The sequence below is a fragment of the Photinus pyralis genome, unplaced genomic scaffold, assembly GCF_008802855.1.
Source record: "Photinus pyralis isolate 1611_PpyrPB1 unplaced genomic scaffold, Ppyr1.3 Ppyr1.4_unclustered_Scaffold2763, whole genome shotgun sequence".
In the NCBI taxonomy this organism is placed as follows: Eukaryota; Metazoa; Arthropoda; class Insecta; order Coleoptera; family Lampyridae; genus Photinus; species Photinus pyralis.
In genome coordinates, this window is record NW_022171261.1 from 1 (window position 1) to 18,901 (window position 18,901).

Here is an 18,901-nt window from a genome sequence, read left to right on the forward strand (position 1 = left end):
AGGATGGGCGAGGATGGGGGAATCTCTGCAGGGAAATGAGATTCGAGATGAGAGGTTTCTGATTCCGACAAATTTGAGCTATGTTCATCATGTGAAGACGAGGACGATCCTTCTGTTGAGACACCACTTTCCCTTTGAGTTTTGAGGCGTTTCCACTTCCCCGCTTTTGAGAGGAGGTGGTAGGGTTTTCGATGTTGCTGTATAGGTACATAATAAATTACGGTAAGCTAACTCAAAATTCACGGGACTACAATGTTTAACTGGCGATTAAAAATGAGTTGCTGTCGAGTCGCCTTTGGAAGTTCTAGTTAAATACGATTTCCCATGTAAACAAAAATTGCAAAGGCGACTCGACAGCAACTCATTTTTGATCGCATTGTATTTAGTTCAACTTGCAGAGGTCTGTTGAGAAAACTTCCGAGACCTAGAGGTAATCGATCTCGACTTATTTACTGAACCTTGAGTTACGGAGGTAATTTTAGTGCCCTTTCCACTTATGGAGGTAAAATGATATTGACTTAATAGGCCTTTACGATAATTCAACCGGTATAACCGAGTTGGTAGATTTTCCTATGGTTACAATTATTGCCACAATTGTTTCTATGGTGATTTGATTTCTACCAATTCGGTTAAAACGGTTGAATTGAATTATCGTAAATCCCCATTATGGTTCGACTTGGCGGGAGTCAACTGTACTACTGTTAACTAGATTAGGTACCTACCTACTTAGAATTTGCAAATTTTACTCAGCATATAACAGTTAACGCAATCAGTTTTAAAACTGCCAGAAAAACCTAATTTCAAATACTTACTTAGGTACCTTCTATATAAAAATTGAATTCCTGATATTTGTTTTTCAAAAGATATATCAATAGTATAGATTTTGATTAGGTATTATTGTATTAAAATAAAAATGAGAAAACCAAATGTGTTGCATTTTGTAAATTCAAGATTATAGAAAATGTTACACATAACCTCGCACATAACCTAAAGGTGGCTCAGTTCCTTATGCTTATCTAAGCACTTACCTTATTGTCCATCATTCAATGTCACGGCCGACAAATTAAACACTGTACACAACTTAACGAAAAGTATAAAACTTAAAGCAAAACAACCAGGTCCAGATAAACACTTAAATCAAACAGCTGCTGCTCGAATACCGATCGGTCAATTAATAATTATTAGAGAAACGCGAAGGCGACACGAACTGCAAAGTGCAAACTGCAATCTGCATAAATAAATAAAAAGGTGGTTATTATTTATGACGAACTGCTCACATAGTACATACACAGCACATCAACCGAAATCAGTAAACTACATGACGAAATCGAACCGGAGTTGCCCGAAGTGCGAGTATACTATCAAGATCTTTCACGGTCATGCCACGTGCAGACTCGTGACTGTTCACGTGCTATTACCTGCAGCAAAGCAAAGCAATCAGCGTTCAAAAATAACCTGCATAATGACGGCCGACGGGTGTTACAGGTTTTTGTTTGAATTGAATTGCATCCCATAAATCATATTGTTTTTGAAAACTGCATTCTTACAGAACAAAGGAAACGAATGTACAGATTGCAATTCGCGAAAATCTTCTCTTGAGTTCATAAGTTTCAGCCGTTTTACAAAACAGAAGATTTTCGGGAATTAAATTATCATAACAAAGATTTATTACGGTTGACGCCTTGACGGGATTTACCACAAGCACTGAAATTTGCATAATTCATTCTTGGGATGTTTTAAACTTTTTTGGGGAAGGTATTAATATGAATGTATGAAATACAAATAAAAAATGTATTAAAACATTGCACGCACTTGTATTTAATACATTTTCAAACAAACGCGAAATACATATGCAATATGTATTTAAAACCTATTAAATATTCGTATATTAACTTATATTGTATATCTCCGAAATATGTATTTAATATGTCTTTAATATAAATTTAGTTAGGGTTATTCATAATACATTTTTATACAAGTTTTATATGTATTTAATATATATCTGTGCTACTTGGGTGCGCTGTCTCCAGGGGTAGTCGACTTTGGGCGTCCAAAAGATACTTTCTGTTACGAATTTTGTCAGTTGTCACAGGGTTTAAAGTTTCTTAAAGCTCGAATCGCGGTCTCTATTTCTCGTGCCGCCAATAGAAGCTGAAACTATGACAAAAATGCCCCAAAAATGGAGTACTTTTTTGTGGAGGGTTTTGAATGAAATCCATCAAAATGGCGCATTTATATGACTGTCTACCGTCAGAAAAGGGTACCGACACAGGGAGACGGGAGTGCGGTAACCTGGACAAGATCTGACTGATCTTATTGATGATCACGGTTGTTGATGAAGATGGAGTCAAAACTGGCTCATAGAATATGAGAAAGACGTTGGAGGAAATATATACAGAGTGTTCCCAAAGATAATGTACATACAGGAGACGCTAATTCTTTGGCTTATTTTATGATTAAAAGTTCCTATAAACGTGTAGGTCCACAAAAACTTTTCGTTGCCTATTTACAGGGGTGTTACGATTTTATGTTTTTTTTAGTTAGACAAGTACAATAGCACTTTCATTTTACACCTACTGCTGTCTACCCGCAACGCAATTCCTTCTTTTTCTCTATCGAAAGCTGTGCCTTCTTATAGGTAGGTACCTTTCATCCATATTTCTTCGTACGACATTCATTCCAGGAGCGCCTTAGATTTCCGCGCTTGTTTTTGCCTGGTGCTTGCCAGCCAAAGATTAGCCTGGGCCACCTATCCTCTAGCATCCGCATCAAATGACCGAACCATCGCAGTCCGAGTATTTTATTCTCTGGGTTATGTACAATGCACATTGTACGGTGTTACTTTTACGATTTATTAAGTTTTCTTTTTATATCTGAAGGTGAAGGGCTTATACTCGTACATCATTGGTGGTAGCGAGAATATACGGGATGATGTTTTTTAAGGGGTCATATTTTTCTGCACCTAAACTTTTTTTCGCAACGCTGCTGGTAAATTGTAAACTAAAAAATTAACTTTCTTATTTGTTTAGAAACTTTTTGGTCTTTTGTATTTTTTCGTATCCAATTTTTGGTAGTTAGATAATTGAAAGTAAAATTTATAAGATGGTTCAGTAGATCCTGATTTTATTTGGATAATCTCTTGTTTTCATTAGTTTTGACAGGTCGAATGTTCAAAAGTTTAAATTGTAGTGTACTGTAACGGTAACACCGGTCGGTAACGAATTCATGTGTAAAGAATAATTTTGCCAAGGCCGAACTCCATAATGACCTAGGGAATGAAATATGTTGATACATTGAGCTCACAGTTATTCCTATTGCCTCGAAGTCCTATATCTTTTGTGTCTGTTGAGGCAGATTCCTGAAAATCAAAAGTAGGTACCCCCGTACGCCAAATTTCAACGCGATTGGCCACTTTTAAAAAGAGTTATAGCAAGGACGGACGGACAATACAAAACTATAAAGAATCTCAGAATCCTTAATAAAGATTGTGATTTATAAACGGTTTTAGGAAGATTCTCTTTGGAAAATTCGCCCGCGGAAGATTCACCCGCAGTACCTATACTCTGCCCGGGAAATTCGCCCATGTGGAATTTGCTCTTGCTGGATTATTCTTTCGCCAAGAAGTCGTCCCAAGGAAAATTCAAGTTCAGGGAAGTGTAACGAATTGATCTTAAGAAAGTCGTCTGTCTTTCATGATCTCTAAGAAAGGTCAACGAAAAAAATTAATTTGTGCCGATCAGATTTCCTCTTTGAATCATCGTAATCGTTATAATTTCCCATATTTCAAGAGCGGACTGTCGGAGGATAGCACTCTTAAAAGGCGACTATAGGATGTTTGGACGAGATATGTCTACTAGCGATTTGAAAACGCAAGATGTATACACTACTTGCGTAACGCATCATAGGGATTTCAATGTAAAATTCATAACATTCGATTATTGGCTCCCCAAATTATTTTAGAGCAAAAATGTATTAAGGTTTTTTGTAGAAAATTTTTTTTACGTCAATCAACCGTATTAGTTTTCAATTTTTTTCATATAAAGACGGAAAATTGGAAAAATAAAACCCGCATCTTTTTCAATAATCTGCGATGCCATGGAATTTTCTAAAACAAAAAGATATCCAGTTATCAATTAGCAGCAGTTCGAAATGGATTTCATGATCGACTTGGTTACTGTCTTGCAGTTAATGGTGACTTATTCGAACATTTATTGTAAATTGTTATTAGCGTGGTCAAAGTACACATATATAGCTTCACAAAAAATAAAAACCTCTTGAAATTTCAAATTTGAGTATTCAAAAGGGTTGTGCTTAATGAAATTCTTTACGAAGATAGGTATGCATTTTCCGGAAAATTGTCGAGTGAAAAATTTTGTTTTTGTTTTTTCACTCTAATTGTTTAAATATTAAATATACGGAAAACAGTTTCAATTAAAATGTAGCTGATGCATTTATCTACAAAATTTGTCTGAAAAGTTTTTCTGTAAATTGAAAAGTGTACGAGATATAATTGATTTCCGCGAAAGTCGATTCGTGGGTGCGCGCGAACGTCCCGTGAGCCGAATTTATTAAAGGCTCGATTTAAAAGTTAATAATTTGAAGGTTGTGATGCACTGAAAAAACTGACAAAGTTAATATATTTCAATGAAACTTTATCTGTAAATACTTTGAAGTACATACTTTCATTCCTCAGCATATGCCATCCACGACATCTTTAATATTGTACATCTTGTAACGAACATATAGAGGCTTATATAAGCGTCAATCCCCACCACATCTTCAAAGTCATATTTAGAATATAGTGTCATATAGTACCATCGACAAGAACTCTCGACTCAGACGCAAACCGACTTACTTTAGCTCGGACGTAAACCTCCGATACTTTATCTCGAGCACAAACCTCGACCCCTTGACCTTGACGTTAGCACAGGCGCAAACCTCGGTACCACAGTTCATAACCACTCAATTCTAGTGACTTTTCTAGGGATTTTCATCTAGTGTGATTTAGAAGCGGCCATATATTACTACTTTCAAGGTATCCCACGCTTTGCATTTTTGTTTATTAAGCAACAGAGCAAATCCATGCAAGATTTATAAGGTTTATTGGTGTCCGGCTGTGCGTTTGCCTATGATCACGATAACTGGCAAACGCTTGGATCGATTCCGTGTAGCTCTGCTGCTATTTTGGACCCCCTTGTCCCTTTAATTTTTTAGTTCATGTAAAAGTTAACTTTATTGATTCCATAGGACCAAATCTATTCAAAGGTTGCTTCACACACAATCTCTCTTTAATTTAATTTGTATATTTCAAAAACTAATGAAGATATCAGAAAACTTTTCAGACAAATTTTGTAGGTAAATGCATTTGCTATAATTTTTGATTTGAACATTTTTTTGTATTATCATTATTTAAACCGAGATTTAAACAATTAGAGTGAAAAAACAAATATCAAAATTTTCGACCAAAGTTCTTCCAGAAAATTGCTTACCTAAATTGGTAAAGATTTTCTCATATCCTTTTAACTACTGCAGCACAGCCCCTCAATACTAATTCAACAATCACCACTAAACTTGGATTTAGTGCAGCAGCCGGCTAACTCTAAACTATAGAGTCGTGAAGGATCGAAATCCTGCCATGTACAATTGCTACTTTCAAACTCAAAAATTATAGTAGGGCGCCAGATCAAGCCAAAGCATGGAACCCTCTTGATCAAGGAGGATAGGCTCTTCCAAGTAAAATGTATGAACATGAATAAAACTCGTAGATAATTGTGGCAAGAGAAACAGAATATATTTATATTCAAATAAATGACGTTAATGGACAGGCAAATTATACGCAACGAAATGGTATTAATGGTGTGAAGCCCTGATATCTGATTGAACATTAATTAGGAGGTTTCATTCGTTACCACCATGTTATAAACAGTGGCGTGAGTGCCTTAGTTCTGACGTTAGATATACGGGTCCTGGAATTGCTAGCTAGCCCCGCACCCTGAGTATATTACAAGTATGTCCAATGGAGGTTTAACCAAGTTAACCACCAATATCAATTCAACGAATTCCCCTTTACAAGTACGCAATGGAAATGAGGTAAGTATTTGTAATTACATTAAATCATACACAGAACTGGTGAATTATTAGGTACATTTGTTTTTTTTTTAGGTTCAACACCCACGGTATGAACGGGTCCAACATATGCCACAAATAAATTAAAGTAGGGTTTAAACATATTAATTATTTCTAAATAGTGATACGACCTTTACTTTCGCCGCAAGGAATGGTAATAGTAGATAAGGATTGGTTTATCAGACCTGCTGGTTTGTAGTGCCGTTGCCCATGACCTTAACCTTAGGTAAAGCCGGGACCGGTGTCTGAGGAAAAGCTAAAAAAAGACGACTTCTACTGCATGCCAAAATGAAGAGGTAACCCTTACCTAGATGTTATAGCTTTATCATTAATTCCCTTAGCCAAAGATGCCTATTACGATAACTCTCACGAATCGTACCAAACTATAAATTAATGGTGGTACTCTCAAAGATATTTCGATTAATTACCTTACCTTATAACTATAGTTCTAACGTCCTAACAAGCCTATTTAATATGTACAAGTAATTAAATTCCTAGCATTGTATCTGAAACTGATAATTTTAATTTTAGCCAATAAACGAGATAGTAAAAATTACCTTCGAGGAGGATCACTTCTGATCTGAATAATCAAACTACTGAGCCCGGTCAACACGCCAACAACTCTACTTCAGTCGGAAAACAGTAGCAAAATATGGGAGCTAGTAGACAGATCCTGAATATATATCAGTAAATTCTACAATTTATTATTTTAGCTCTAACTAGCCACCCAAAAGCCAATCACTCTCTCTCGATTTTCTACCAAAAATACGTTGCCTTACCCAAAATTATCACCCAAGGAATGTGACCTTACAGATAACTAAATTTCCAAAACTAATATTATATACCTGCCTAAATATATGCAACTTACATTGCGCCTATCTAACTACCCTTAAACTATCCTAGATGCTATTTTCAATTGCTACACTACCTAAATTTGAATTTCCAAAAGGTTTTTACTTTTTGCTGCATTTTACGGATATTTTGTGTACTTTGACCAGACTATATATTAGGAAACCGTTTTTAGTAATTTGGTCTTTCTTTATGTTGAATTCGCTGTTCTAAATATAATACTTTTTGATAGAATTTGATTTGTTTTAGGTATAGCAGACATTCCATGGCATGACGGATATTGGGGTAGTTTTTGTATTATAAGATTCCATGGCGTCACAGATTATTGAAAAAGATGCGGGTTTTATTTTCCCAATTTTCCGTCTTTATTTTGCAAAAAATTGAAAACTAATACGGTTGATTGACGTTGATTGTTATGAAATTTACATTGAAATCCCTATGATGCGTTACGCAAGTCACCACCCTGTATAGATATCTCGAAAATATGGAATATCGGAGGAAGGGAAAATGCAAAATTGCTTGATTCTTCTTACATTATCTAGGATTTTCATTGTAAGTTAACCTCCGTTTCGCTCCCCATTAGTCATTGACCAAGAAGGTATAAACATCGACAACGTATGATGAGTCTACGAGTGCCTCTGAATGTTAGTAGGAGTTCCTTTATTGTAGGATGTAATTTAGCTATTTCGGTTTAAAATATCCCCTTATCTGTTCCACCTAAGGTCTTTTACCGTACATGTTACTTAGGGAATTGACAGTAGGTACAATATACAGAATTTCCCCATAAACCTACCTTAAAATTTATTAATCACTTTATGATTGTTACACATTAGACTTAGGTACGTACGTTCACTTTCGATTGTAGGCTTAGATGTATGATCCAAGATTGTAGGACGATTCGTCCCAAAATTCTCTCTAGTAAAGTCGCCCCCAAGAAAACAAGTCCATGGATAAATTCACCTCAGAAATACCGTTGGGATTGACTATAGAGGGCATTAGTCCATTATATGATAATGCACCTCCAGAATATTCGTCCTCTGTAAATTTACCCTCGAAGTTTTTATCATTAGGAAAAAATGCGCTAATAAAAATTGATTTTCACCCTTATTTTGGACCAGGGATATGTTTCGTTAATTAATTATGCAATACAGTCCCTAACAGAGCTGGCGTAGTAGATGGTAGTGACGTTAATTGTGAAAAGTGCAATATGATGAAGTTCCTGGCTGGAAAATTTTCAGAAGGCGAATTTGTTTGGGCCGAAAATTACGAAGATTAGTTTTTTGGAGTCAAATCTTTGCGTGCGATGACTATTTCGGATTTTCCTATTTTTTTCTTCATCAGTAGATTCTGCAATGGAAAATAAGAGAAGTTTCGGGAAGCCCTGTCAAGTAATTCATTATATTACATGTGCGGGATGAAATGAAATGAAAGGAAAAATTGACTGAATAAAGAAAGTATTCGAATTAGTCGTAAGTGGGACAGATTCCCATATTTTAGAGACAAGTTTAAATAAAAACAATCATTTAGGGTTCTTATACAATGTGCAATCCCATTATTAACCTTAATTGTTGCCATCGCAAATAATGTGGGTTAATATGTCTATCTTTTCAAAATTTACTTTAATTACCGGGCGCATTTAATGGGTTTCCGCCTTTCGATGTAGTTGAGGATGTCTAGATTAACTAACCGAACAAAATTGATTCAGATGTAATGTTAGAAGATTTAGGGAGAACTCTACATACGTTGAGGATAAAAACAATCTGAGCAAATATAACTAATTTATTTAACTGTACAAATAACTATTGGTTCCAGTGTACGACTTTAATATTTTAAACTTCATATCGGGCGATAACCGCAATTCGTACGTACGAGAAAAGAATTTGTTAATACCATTGGCGAGTACGTACAAATGACCATCCGTATCGAACGTAAAGCTATCCGGCCACACAAACTTCTTTTTGTTTACGTCGATGTTTTTAGCAGATTGCAAAGGTTTTTTGATGTTCCACTTCCCGACACCATAACGGCTTAATAGTCCATAGTAAAGATTACCTTTGTTATCCATCACTAATCCATCGCTTTGACTCCTTTTCTTCCCGATGTACTCCACGTCTCTTCGCCATTCGCCACTTTTGCACAGTTCTTCATTTTTCAGTATGGAAGCGCTAATGGCGTAGAGGCTGTAACTACTCAAGGCGCAGTAGTATACCATTCGATTACCTTTTCGTTTCGCCGGCATCGGCTCGAGCGCAATTCCATCCACTGGTACCATACCTTCATTAATCAATCCATCCACTGTAAATTCCGAGGCGTCCACTTCGCCGAACATGGAAGCGTCTCGTAGCTTCCACGATTTATTGTAAACGCGCGAATACACCACAAGGCCTGGATCTTGCACACTATTATCAGTTATGTACGCAAAACCACCGTCACTCTCATCCACCACGATGTCATTTAGAAAACCCCCCTGATGCAAACTGACATCGTTGGGAACGACGTAGCTGTGCAAAACCCTGCCTGCGTTCTTTAGGTCCAACAGCACAATTTTCGGCGGACACTTCGTCAAACTGTTTATTCTGACACCGTCAATCACCCACATGACACCGAAACGATCGATCTCCATGCTCTGCACGTTCTGCAAAGCCGAACAATTCTTCCTAACGTTCATCTCCCAACTGGGATAAGGGCGAAGAAGAGGGTTGGTGGTCGACTTGGAATTCATAGGAAGAAAAGCTAAAGTAACCGGCGTGCCTTTTCGCAATCTTGGCAATGCAATGTACATTCTGTTATTGTAATACTTGATACCGGCCATCGCGTTGTTTTCCGGTATATACTTAACATTGGTGGTCGCGTAGTGGTAATCCATAGTCGAGGGCCACGTGAAATTAATGTAACTCCACTGAAATTCGACTTCGAATTTTTCCGAGGGTTTCTTCTCGACATTTCTCTGACGCGCACAGTAGGAGACGAATAAAAAACCGAGAAAATCGCAGAGACCCATTTGCGCTAACACCATTTCACATAATGCGAGAGCAGCGCGGGCTCGAGCGAAATCTTGCGGTTAAGTACAAGACATTTACAACGCGAGGTATATCAAAGTAATGTCAGCTTTAATTTTGTCCACGATTTGCGGGGAATTAATTTCCCCACTTGAATTTACGATCGAAAGCGTGTTAATTTAGTAAGCATGTATTCTAACACGAAATATTAACACAGAAACAGAGCGTAACTGTTATGGGGTAAAACTAAACGGAATGAAGAAGAACGGTTGACCTTCTAAATTATTTTAACAACTTCAAAGGTGAATTAGAACAATAGGATCGCGTTACGAAACGGTAGACTTGTGTCTTGTACGTGATGTTCTAATAAATGTTTTTAACATTAGAACCTGTTGGGAAAGTAAGCAAGAAGTAGGTACGCTTTGTGAAACAAGAATGTCAGCTTTTGCGAAATTGCGGGATTGTATGGAGTTTTTAGTACATTGTATATTCTATTTTACAAACGGCATTTGGCGTTTTGGTTCACCAGCACCTTCACACAACGCCTTAATTAATTATGGCGTCGTGTGCGGGTGCACCATCCTGTTGAAATCAACAGTTTCCAACTTGTTTTCTGTGTGCCGTACATCGTTGTATGCGTAGTCAAAAATGCGTGAGTAGGTGCAGTAAGTATGTACTTTTTTACGGACCAAATTTGATGATGATTTCTCCGAAACGGAACCTCATATTGAAAATCTCAACAGTATCGTGTAAAGCTCAAAAAGTGGCAATGAGAAAGTTTCTTTAAAATTTTTTTTGTATCTGCCCCAATAACAACAAAAATTAAAAATCGAAATCGACAAATTTCCGTTTTTCTGACGTATCTTCGAAAGTAATCGGAATTTTCTGGTAACAAAACATATCCTTACCTTACAATGAAACGAAGCGGTACAAATTTCAGTGCAGGAAAAAGCAAAAGCTATAGATTTGCTACTAAAATATTGGAACCTTATCAAAATGGCGATTTTAACTTTTTTGAATTACCTATCTACGAAACGATGTATTTTTTTCAAAATATCGCAGCGGAATTTCCATTAGCATTAAAAACTACACAACTTTGCCAATTTAACCGAATCTGTAAGTATAATAATAACAAAGATAGCCAACTGTTATTCTACTCAATTTAAGACACCCTGTATAGTGGTGCACGGGGAAGTTATATTTTGTACAAACCAATTTATTACGATGAAACCTTTCATTAGAATACCATGAAGGGTAGAACATGTGTTTGCCCCCCCCCCCAATTTTCTAAAATTTAACCTGGCACCACTAAAGGCATACGTATGCAAATTCTGAGACCAATTGGTTGTCGTATGTAAAAGTTATGCACGTTTTACTTTCAAAAACAGCATCTCAGGACATAATTCGTGGGGGGGGGGGAGGCCTTTTAGACAGCGAAATTTGATGGCCGCCTGGCACACCTTCGAGGTATAGGCTACCTACTGCAAACACTTCCAGGACTGTAGGACTATTCCCCTAGAAGTAGTTCAAAATGGCAGTAGTGGGCCCGGACGGACGGACAAATCGCACATTTTTTTAATTATTAAAAAATGCGCTAAAAATAAACGACTATCTACAAATGAAATTTTTCCAAAAAATTTTTGACCTAAGCTAAGCGGTAAAGGGTGGATGTCTGTTTTTGAATTAGCGGAGGTTGCTTATCTTTATAGGAAAGGGTTTGCGCATCTTACAAGATAACGGATACATTTACATCTGAGCCACTCATTGCCTTAAATGCCGAAATCTTGAACTGGTAAACAAATAAAATGGGACGTATAACAGACATAATGTTCAGGACTGGTAATCGGAACACCCTTCGTTCGAAAATACGCTAACAAGGAATCTAACTGTGTAATAAAAAATTGGGATTGCCATTTAAAATAAGGGAGTGGGTATACATACTTTCGGTAGAACCGGAAGTGCCAAAAATGCCACTATTAAACAAAAAAGGGTGTTGTCGTTTAACAAAACTGTAAATGATGAGTAACGGGCAAATGTAGACCATAGCAGCTTTCAATTAGAGTAACGCGAAGTCTCTAAGGTGGCCCAGGCTCAGGAGTCAGGGGCCGAGATCTCGAAGGAACAAACAGACCCTGAAACAGACAGATAGATAGACAGACAGACTGCGGAAAATTGAGCATAAAAGCGTTACCGCAATTTCGTTGTGTTACGCTAAAAAGTCAATGGTCGAGAACCTTGCATTTCATTTTTATACGCGTATCTTCTCTACTTTGCCACATATGGCGAATTGTCCCTTAAAAAAGACCCTGTATAAGAAGGAGAAAATGACAACGCAAAGAGATTCTTATTATTTTTCAAACAATTTCCCTAAACACCAGATTTCTGCGTGGTTCCGTGTTGAAATCTAAACCCCTAGAACCAGGGTTTCTACAGGGTGATTCCTATAGTACCTGCCACCGTTTGGGAGCGTGTAGGTGGTGCGTAGGGGAGTATTTTGATATAGGACACTTGGGGTCGGAAATCTAAAATAAGGGTGTCAGAGCCAAATTTACCTTCTGGAATTTCGCGCCTGTAGGTAGGCAACCCAACCGGCCGGCGGTGCACACGGAGCGATCTCAGGCGGCGATGTGTGGCTGACACTTGATCAGAATTTTGTTTAAACCCACGAAATCCCGTCTGCAACGACGCGTATCAAGTGAATAAACACTATGGCACGTTTTACTAACACGGAATACGCGGACATGCACTTCATGTACGGATTGGCAAATGGTAACGCACGAGCTGCACGACGAGCGTACGCTGAGCGGTATCCAAACCGTCAGTTACCCTGCAGACAGGTCTTTCAAGAAGTTCACTTCCGACTGTGCGAGACAGGGCAATTGCAGGTAAGCTGACGGAGGCTTAACTTTACACACAGATTCGTGATGCACATCGATACTTGGGTCATTTAAGCACCCATTTCGAAAAGTTTGTTTGTTTACACCGACCTCCTCCTATTTCGCAGCCCACTAGCGCCCGTGATCGCGATCGCCCGTTGGTAAATGCCTTAGAGGAGGATGTGTTGGAACGTTTCGAGGCAAACCCGCGTACTAGCATTCCGTGTTAGTAAAACGTGCCATAGTGTTTATTCACTTGATACGCGTCGTTGCAGACGGGATTTCGTGGGTTTAAACAATATTCTGATCAAGTGTCAGCCACACATCGCCGCCTGAGATCGCTCCGTGTGCACCGCCGGCCGGTTGGGTTGCCTACCTACAGGCGCGAAATTCCAGAAGGTAAATTTGACTCTGGCACCCTTATTTTAGATTTCCGACACCAAGTGTCCTATATCAAAATACTCCCCTACGCACCACCTACACGCTCCCAAACGGTGGCAGGTACTATAGGAATCACCCTGTATACACTATACAGGTCGATTCAAAAAGAATATCACTCCTTTCAAAATATTCTGTATTTTAATTAAAGATACAAAATAGATTTCCCTTATGCGATGGTTTTGTCCGTCTGTTTGTCTGTTCGTCTGTCTGTCTGTTCCTCATCTAACTCGAGAACGAAAAGAGAGTTGATTTTTAATAGTGGAGTATTCTGAAATAGTACTCCAGAGCCTCTAATCACGAAGAGCGCCCACCGATATAATATAGATTTTGAAGTGGAGGATAAGTGTTTAACTTAATCACAAATTTTCATGCAAATCTATGCATTTTGAAAAAATTATTTATACTATTTTAAGTTTCGTTTCCTGGACTCTCTCATAGAATCGTCAACATCCTTTTTGTGCAGGTTGAGTTTGCCGTTCACAATTATCTTTTCCAAACGAGGCGTATTGACGTGATGACGAATTGATACTATTAAAGTTTGAAAATTTGGTGTGTATGTGACAGAAAGGCCTTACGTAAATGTAAGCGATCGCTGATTCACTATTTTCGGTATGAATCTCGAAGCAGGTACCTACTTTTGTGTATATGTTTTAAAGTATCCCATTGGAAACCTATCGACATAATACAAAATAATGGTTAATGACACTATATTCACTGCAACGAGTTCGAGTTCGAGCTAAACTTCAGACATAAACTCGAAAAGCGTAAACTAACGATGAAACCGTATGAAACAAGACGTCTTGGAAAGGCAATGGGGCCAATGGCGGCAGATAAAAATTTTACGATAAAACTAAACCAAAAAGTGACAAGCAACACTCACACAAAGTAAACAAACATTAGTTAACTTGCGTAAAAAATAGAGCTATCATCGTTTCTGAAAGTCAACTGGAATTGAAATCGATTATTAAATTAGTATATCGTTGCCTGTATTTAAATATACAATGGTCACACAGAAGGGATTATTGGGGTCCGACTGCCGAATATGCACTAGCACACTTATAAGGAGAGGTTAAGGCAATTTAATTCATAAAATAACACAAAATGGAAATACGTTGATAAAAAATAAACCCAGCATTGATCCCTCGATAGCTTTCATCGCTAGAATGCTAATGTTTAAATTACGGTATCACGTGTATTCGTGAACAGATTAAAATTTCCGTAATTGCTAGGGTGGAACGATGATAGATCTGTGGCATCCATTTATAATGAAACCCATTGTTACACAAAAAAAGCATCAAAGATTAATTCTGACATACTTACTCAATGTGATAACTTCATGGCCACTGCGGAAAACTGAAATGGCTGAATTTATGCTGTTGATGTTAGATACCTACTCACAATTTGCACACCAATTATAGGTTTCCTTCAAGAAACAATAACGCAGTCCATGAAAAGGAATAAGGGAATTCTAATTTACAATTGCCATTATCAAGTCTCTCGGAAAAACAAATTTGATTACCAAACCTCTAGGTACTAGCGAAGTTTTAATTATTCGATATTTGAAAACTTCCCACATAAAATAACAAGAATTCGATTCGGTTTATATTGGTTTTGGTTCAAAATACTTCACTGTATAGTTTACAAATTATATAACAGCGTAGTATCTAAACCGCGAACGATAATAAATGACTGAGGCAAAAGTTCGAGTAGTTACAAATCGATACCCACCAATTTTTCTTTCATCTGAATGAACCCAATCGTTTAAGCTTTTATTTCTATCACCTATAGCATTGAATAAAATAGTGTTTTTATTCAATGCCTATAGTGAGGAAATCGCTAATACACTTTTGACATGCGACATCTCAACCTTGTTTATGCTGCCGAGATGGAGGTATATAAAATTACAAACATTATTGTATATGTTACATATATCATTAGATAGAAAATTATGAGGTTTTTTGTAATGCAACAGGCGTAAAAGGACACTCCGTAGTGTAATTCAAAAGACCGTACCGAAAATGTGAACAAACATTTGCAGTGAAACTAATACAAAGAAATTGGAGACAGCTGTGGGGCAGCAATTTACTACATTTTAGGAGGTAATCTGCACAGTACCCAAAATAGATACATAACAGACTCAAGCTATCCTGCCACCACTTCCAAGACTACCAGACACCTGGTTCTTCTACTTCTCTGGTGACGCGCGAACTAACACACTTGTTACATTTTCATGTACTTCCAAAGTATCAAGTGCAAAGATTTTGAAGAACCAGACAATCCGTGTAGCAACTTACTGTAAGAAGTGTTAACAAACTATTTTTTGGTAGTCAAGGAAACGCTCGAAAGTCTCACTTTTATGCAGGAGGAAGAAATACAGAGATGAACAAAAACGTGGAACCAAGTTAATATCTTTGGAGTTTTATTATATTATTAATTATTAAAAAGTAGATTAAGGGATTTATGTGTGTTGTTTATACGTATGTCTACTTTTAAATGACAAAATATCTTTTGAAGGTCGCCTAATTCTATGCATCCAAAATAACTTCTTAAAGCAAATAAAAGATCCCGCTGTCATATTAACTAATTAGAATATTCTTGCTTTGGCTTCACAGAAAATAAATCTTTTACGCTTATTAAACAGTTACCGACACTATACCGTTAGACAATATGAACGTTTTCTTTCGTTGAACACATCACACACGAGCGAGAACAAAAATACGGAAGTCAAAACAACAATATTCAAATTGATTAATATGACAGCCAGATTCTTTTGGATGCATAAAATTAGGCGCCTTTCAGAAAACATTTTGGCATTTAAAAGTAGACATAGGGAAATACAATATACGTAAATCCCTATTGACAATGACAAAAATTTATTCTGAAACACATGAAACAAACATAAAATAAAATCCCTGAAAGAAAGATAGGCTACGCAGCCTATTTTTTTTTCAAAGATTCGTACGCACGCGATTGATAACAAATAATAAAGAAAGTCTTTAAATTACAGTTTTCTCTTATAAATCCATCTAATCTAAACTGACTTTTCAAATCGAGTAGACAAACGTATACGCTTTTTTTCCATCACGAGTTGAACCTGAACAGTCGCGTTTTTTTCCTTATTTCCGATTTAGAAAATACATAAATTGGTTCACGGCTACGTGTAATTCGACCTCTTCACTCTTCAGGAATATATAATTGACTTGGCAAAAATGATTTTTATACAAAATCCCCAAAAACGTACGTAAATTTGCACCGAAAGTTCTGCTAAAAAATCACTATGCGATCGAAAAATGTAGCGCTTGGCCGGCATAGATTTTCTTTGAAGATTTCAGTAAGAATCCCGCTCTCCCACCAAATTTTTTATAGTCTATTCTCTGATTGAAAATTCTGAAACCGAACCACCGCAACAGAAGCGTTGACTCTGTTTTATACATTCAAGGGATAGCGGAGATTTCGGTTTCTAGAGCCGGCAGCATTGTAACGTTTCGACTTTTATCTGCTTGAACCCTTGTTTTTATCTTAACTCGCTTTATTTGTCGAATATTAGTTCTGTTCTCTTTAAATTTAAAACTTAGCGTGCAATATCCCAATGCCCACTTGATTATGGCTTTTGTTCTACAATATTGATGAAAATAACGGCACGTACGAGTACAAAAAATATACGAAGCTAAATTTGAAACCTTAGATGTTATATTTACTGCATAGGATCCGGATTAAGATCTACCATTATCAAAACAACTTGGTCGTGCAGTTTTCCTTATACAGGGTGTAAAATGTTAGTATGTAAAAAAGTAGATGACACAGAGAATATTGATCCAAAAGAGATATTTTTAATCTTTTTATTCTTTGGAAAGGGTGTCTTGAGCCCCCTACAACTACCTGACCTTGATTCTACATACCGCTACACCCTGTACATTATATCATACCTACAGTTTAATAAATGCACCACAAAGTTTGTTATTATCTCCACAATGGCTTAAATAACAAATATTGACAAATCACCAGCACGAGTTAGGGTGTTAACAAAGTTTCATTAAACCGCAGATGTTTAATTTTCTAATTAAAGCAACGAATTACCAAACTTTCAAGTTACATTACCGATGGACACGTAAAATACACAAAACTAGTATTGTAACGGTTTTGTGATTTGTTCCCTTCTATTCCGAAGTTGGGCACATCTGCATTCTAACAATTGTAATTGAATTCAAATTTAATTAAGCCAGCACGTCCATACTGATAAACATTCTATTATGTTTGTTCAGCACGTTGTTTAGAATTACGTAATCCATTAATTTCTCTGTTTATTAGTGAAATTTGCACGAGTTCTAACAAAATGCAATTTATTAGCTGCTTGTGATGCACAACAGTGGGTAAATGTCTCTTTGTTTAACAAGCATTGTTTCAACGTAGGGTAGTTAATTACCATTGCAATTCTATTCAGATATCTGTTGAGATATCAAATCGTATGATTTACTGACGCAATTAATCCTACCACGCATTGTATTCATTGGTAAGTAACTCATTTCGAGATAAGTAGTGCTATGTGTTGGTCTGTATAATGCACACTTTACCCTATACCTTTGAATATAAAATTAGGCCTATACCTATATAATATAATACATAAATTCTTGGTTATTTAATTGACATTATTTCGCTTTAGTGTATTTTCAAATTACATGATTGAGTCAGCTCAAATTTAAATAACCAGAAATGGTAATCCAAACTATGCTAATACATTGCTGTTGTCATTTTCGATTAGTACAGCTCTCGCGTAATCCCTGTAAATCGGTACCTATATCATTAAAAGCGTTAAGATTGGGTTCCTCCCATTTACGGAGAGCACAAAGAATTTTTGCAATTTCTGTAAAGGTGTTTGATCCGATGTCTCGGTATAACATCTTTTCATTGGAAAAGGTAAAAGAAATCACTTATGACGCTCACCAAGAGGTCTTCATTTGTCGTAAAAGGGAAAAAAGGAAAAAAGCTTGTCTAGACTTTACTTCTATAACATTCGATATTTCTATACCCTTTCACCCTCATTGTTCGACTAATTCTCTGCATGCTTGTAATTATAAACTAATAACATGTCTATTCAAACTGTCGTAAAAATATATGATGTAGGTATCTATTATAATTTTCGTGGAAGAGTGAAGTTGAACTAGTCTTTCAGGGCAGTGTAATTCAGTCTCGAATTCAGTGGCTTTTCGCAGGTTCATTTATGTTTGTAATGGCTAGGTCAAATTAGAAAAAAAACCCTACAATTAATTTTGAGTTATGATTTTATGGACATTGATAATGATAATGTAAATTATATTAAATTCAGCTGATGAAAGGATTAATTATTTCCTTTTGCTTGTTTCTCTTGTATTTAACTTGTGTTGTTGTGTTTAATGTGTGGCAAAGTACGAATTACCGAGAAAGATTAAACGGACTGTCAACCTAATTCGTAATAACGCCGTTTATTTCCGAGTGATAAAAGTTACACCAAGGAATATTTCTGAGTCAAAGCGCGTTTCAAATAAAAACTGGATTAAAGGAAGTGATAAACAAAGAATTTCTTTTTTTCGAATCGCTAATAGTAATGGCTGGTTGAAAGCAAGTTCCTCAAAG

General features: G+C 36.7%; 1 protein-coding gene and 1 long non-coding RNA gene across 2 annotated transcripts; both read right to left on the reverse strand.

The window, feature by feature from the left end:
• Positions 1-6,187: 6,187 nt before the first annotated feature.
• Positions 6,188-6,824, reverse strand: LOC116181901. Its single transcript, XR_004147372.1, has 4 exons — positions 6,684-6,824; positions 6,560-6,638; positions 6,434-6,509; positions 6,188-6,382 (listed from the first exon to the last, which is right to left on the reverse strand). It is a non-coding gene; the product is annotated as an uncharacterized LOC116181901 (long non-coding RNA).
• A 1,934-nt stretch (positions 6,825-8,758) lies between these two features.
• Positions 8,759-10,035, reverse strand: LOC116181902 (protein yellow-like). The gene has a single exon (XM_031502354.1). It carries the CDS (start codon positions 9,989-9,991, stop codon positions 8,759-8,761), a length of 1,233 nt encoding a protein of 410 aa, XP_031358214.1. The 5' UTR covers positions 9,992-10,035.
• Between the last annotated feature and the right edge of the window lie 8,866 nt (positions 10,036-18,901).

What these genes read in the sequence shown, in the direction of transcription:
- LOC116181902 (XM_031502354.1), bottom strand. Translation starts at nt 9,991, where the DNA reads ATGGTGTTAGCGCAAATGGGTCTCTGCGATTTTCTCGGTTTTTTATTC.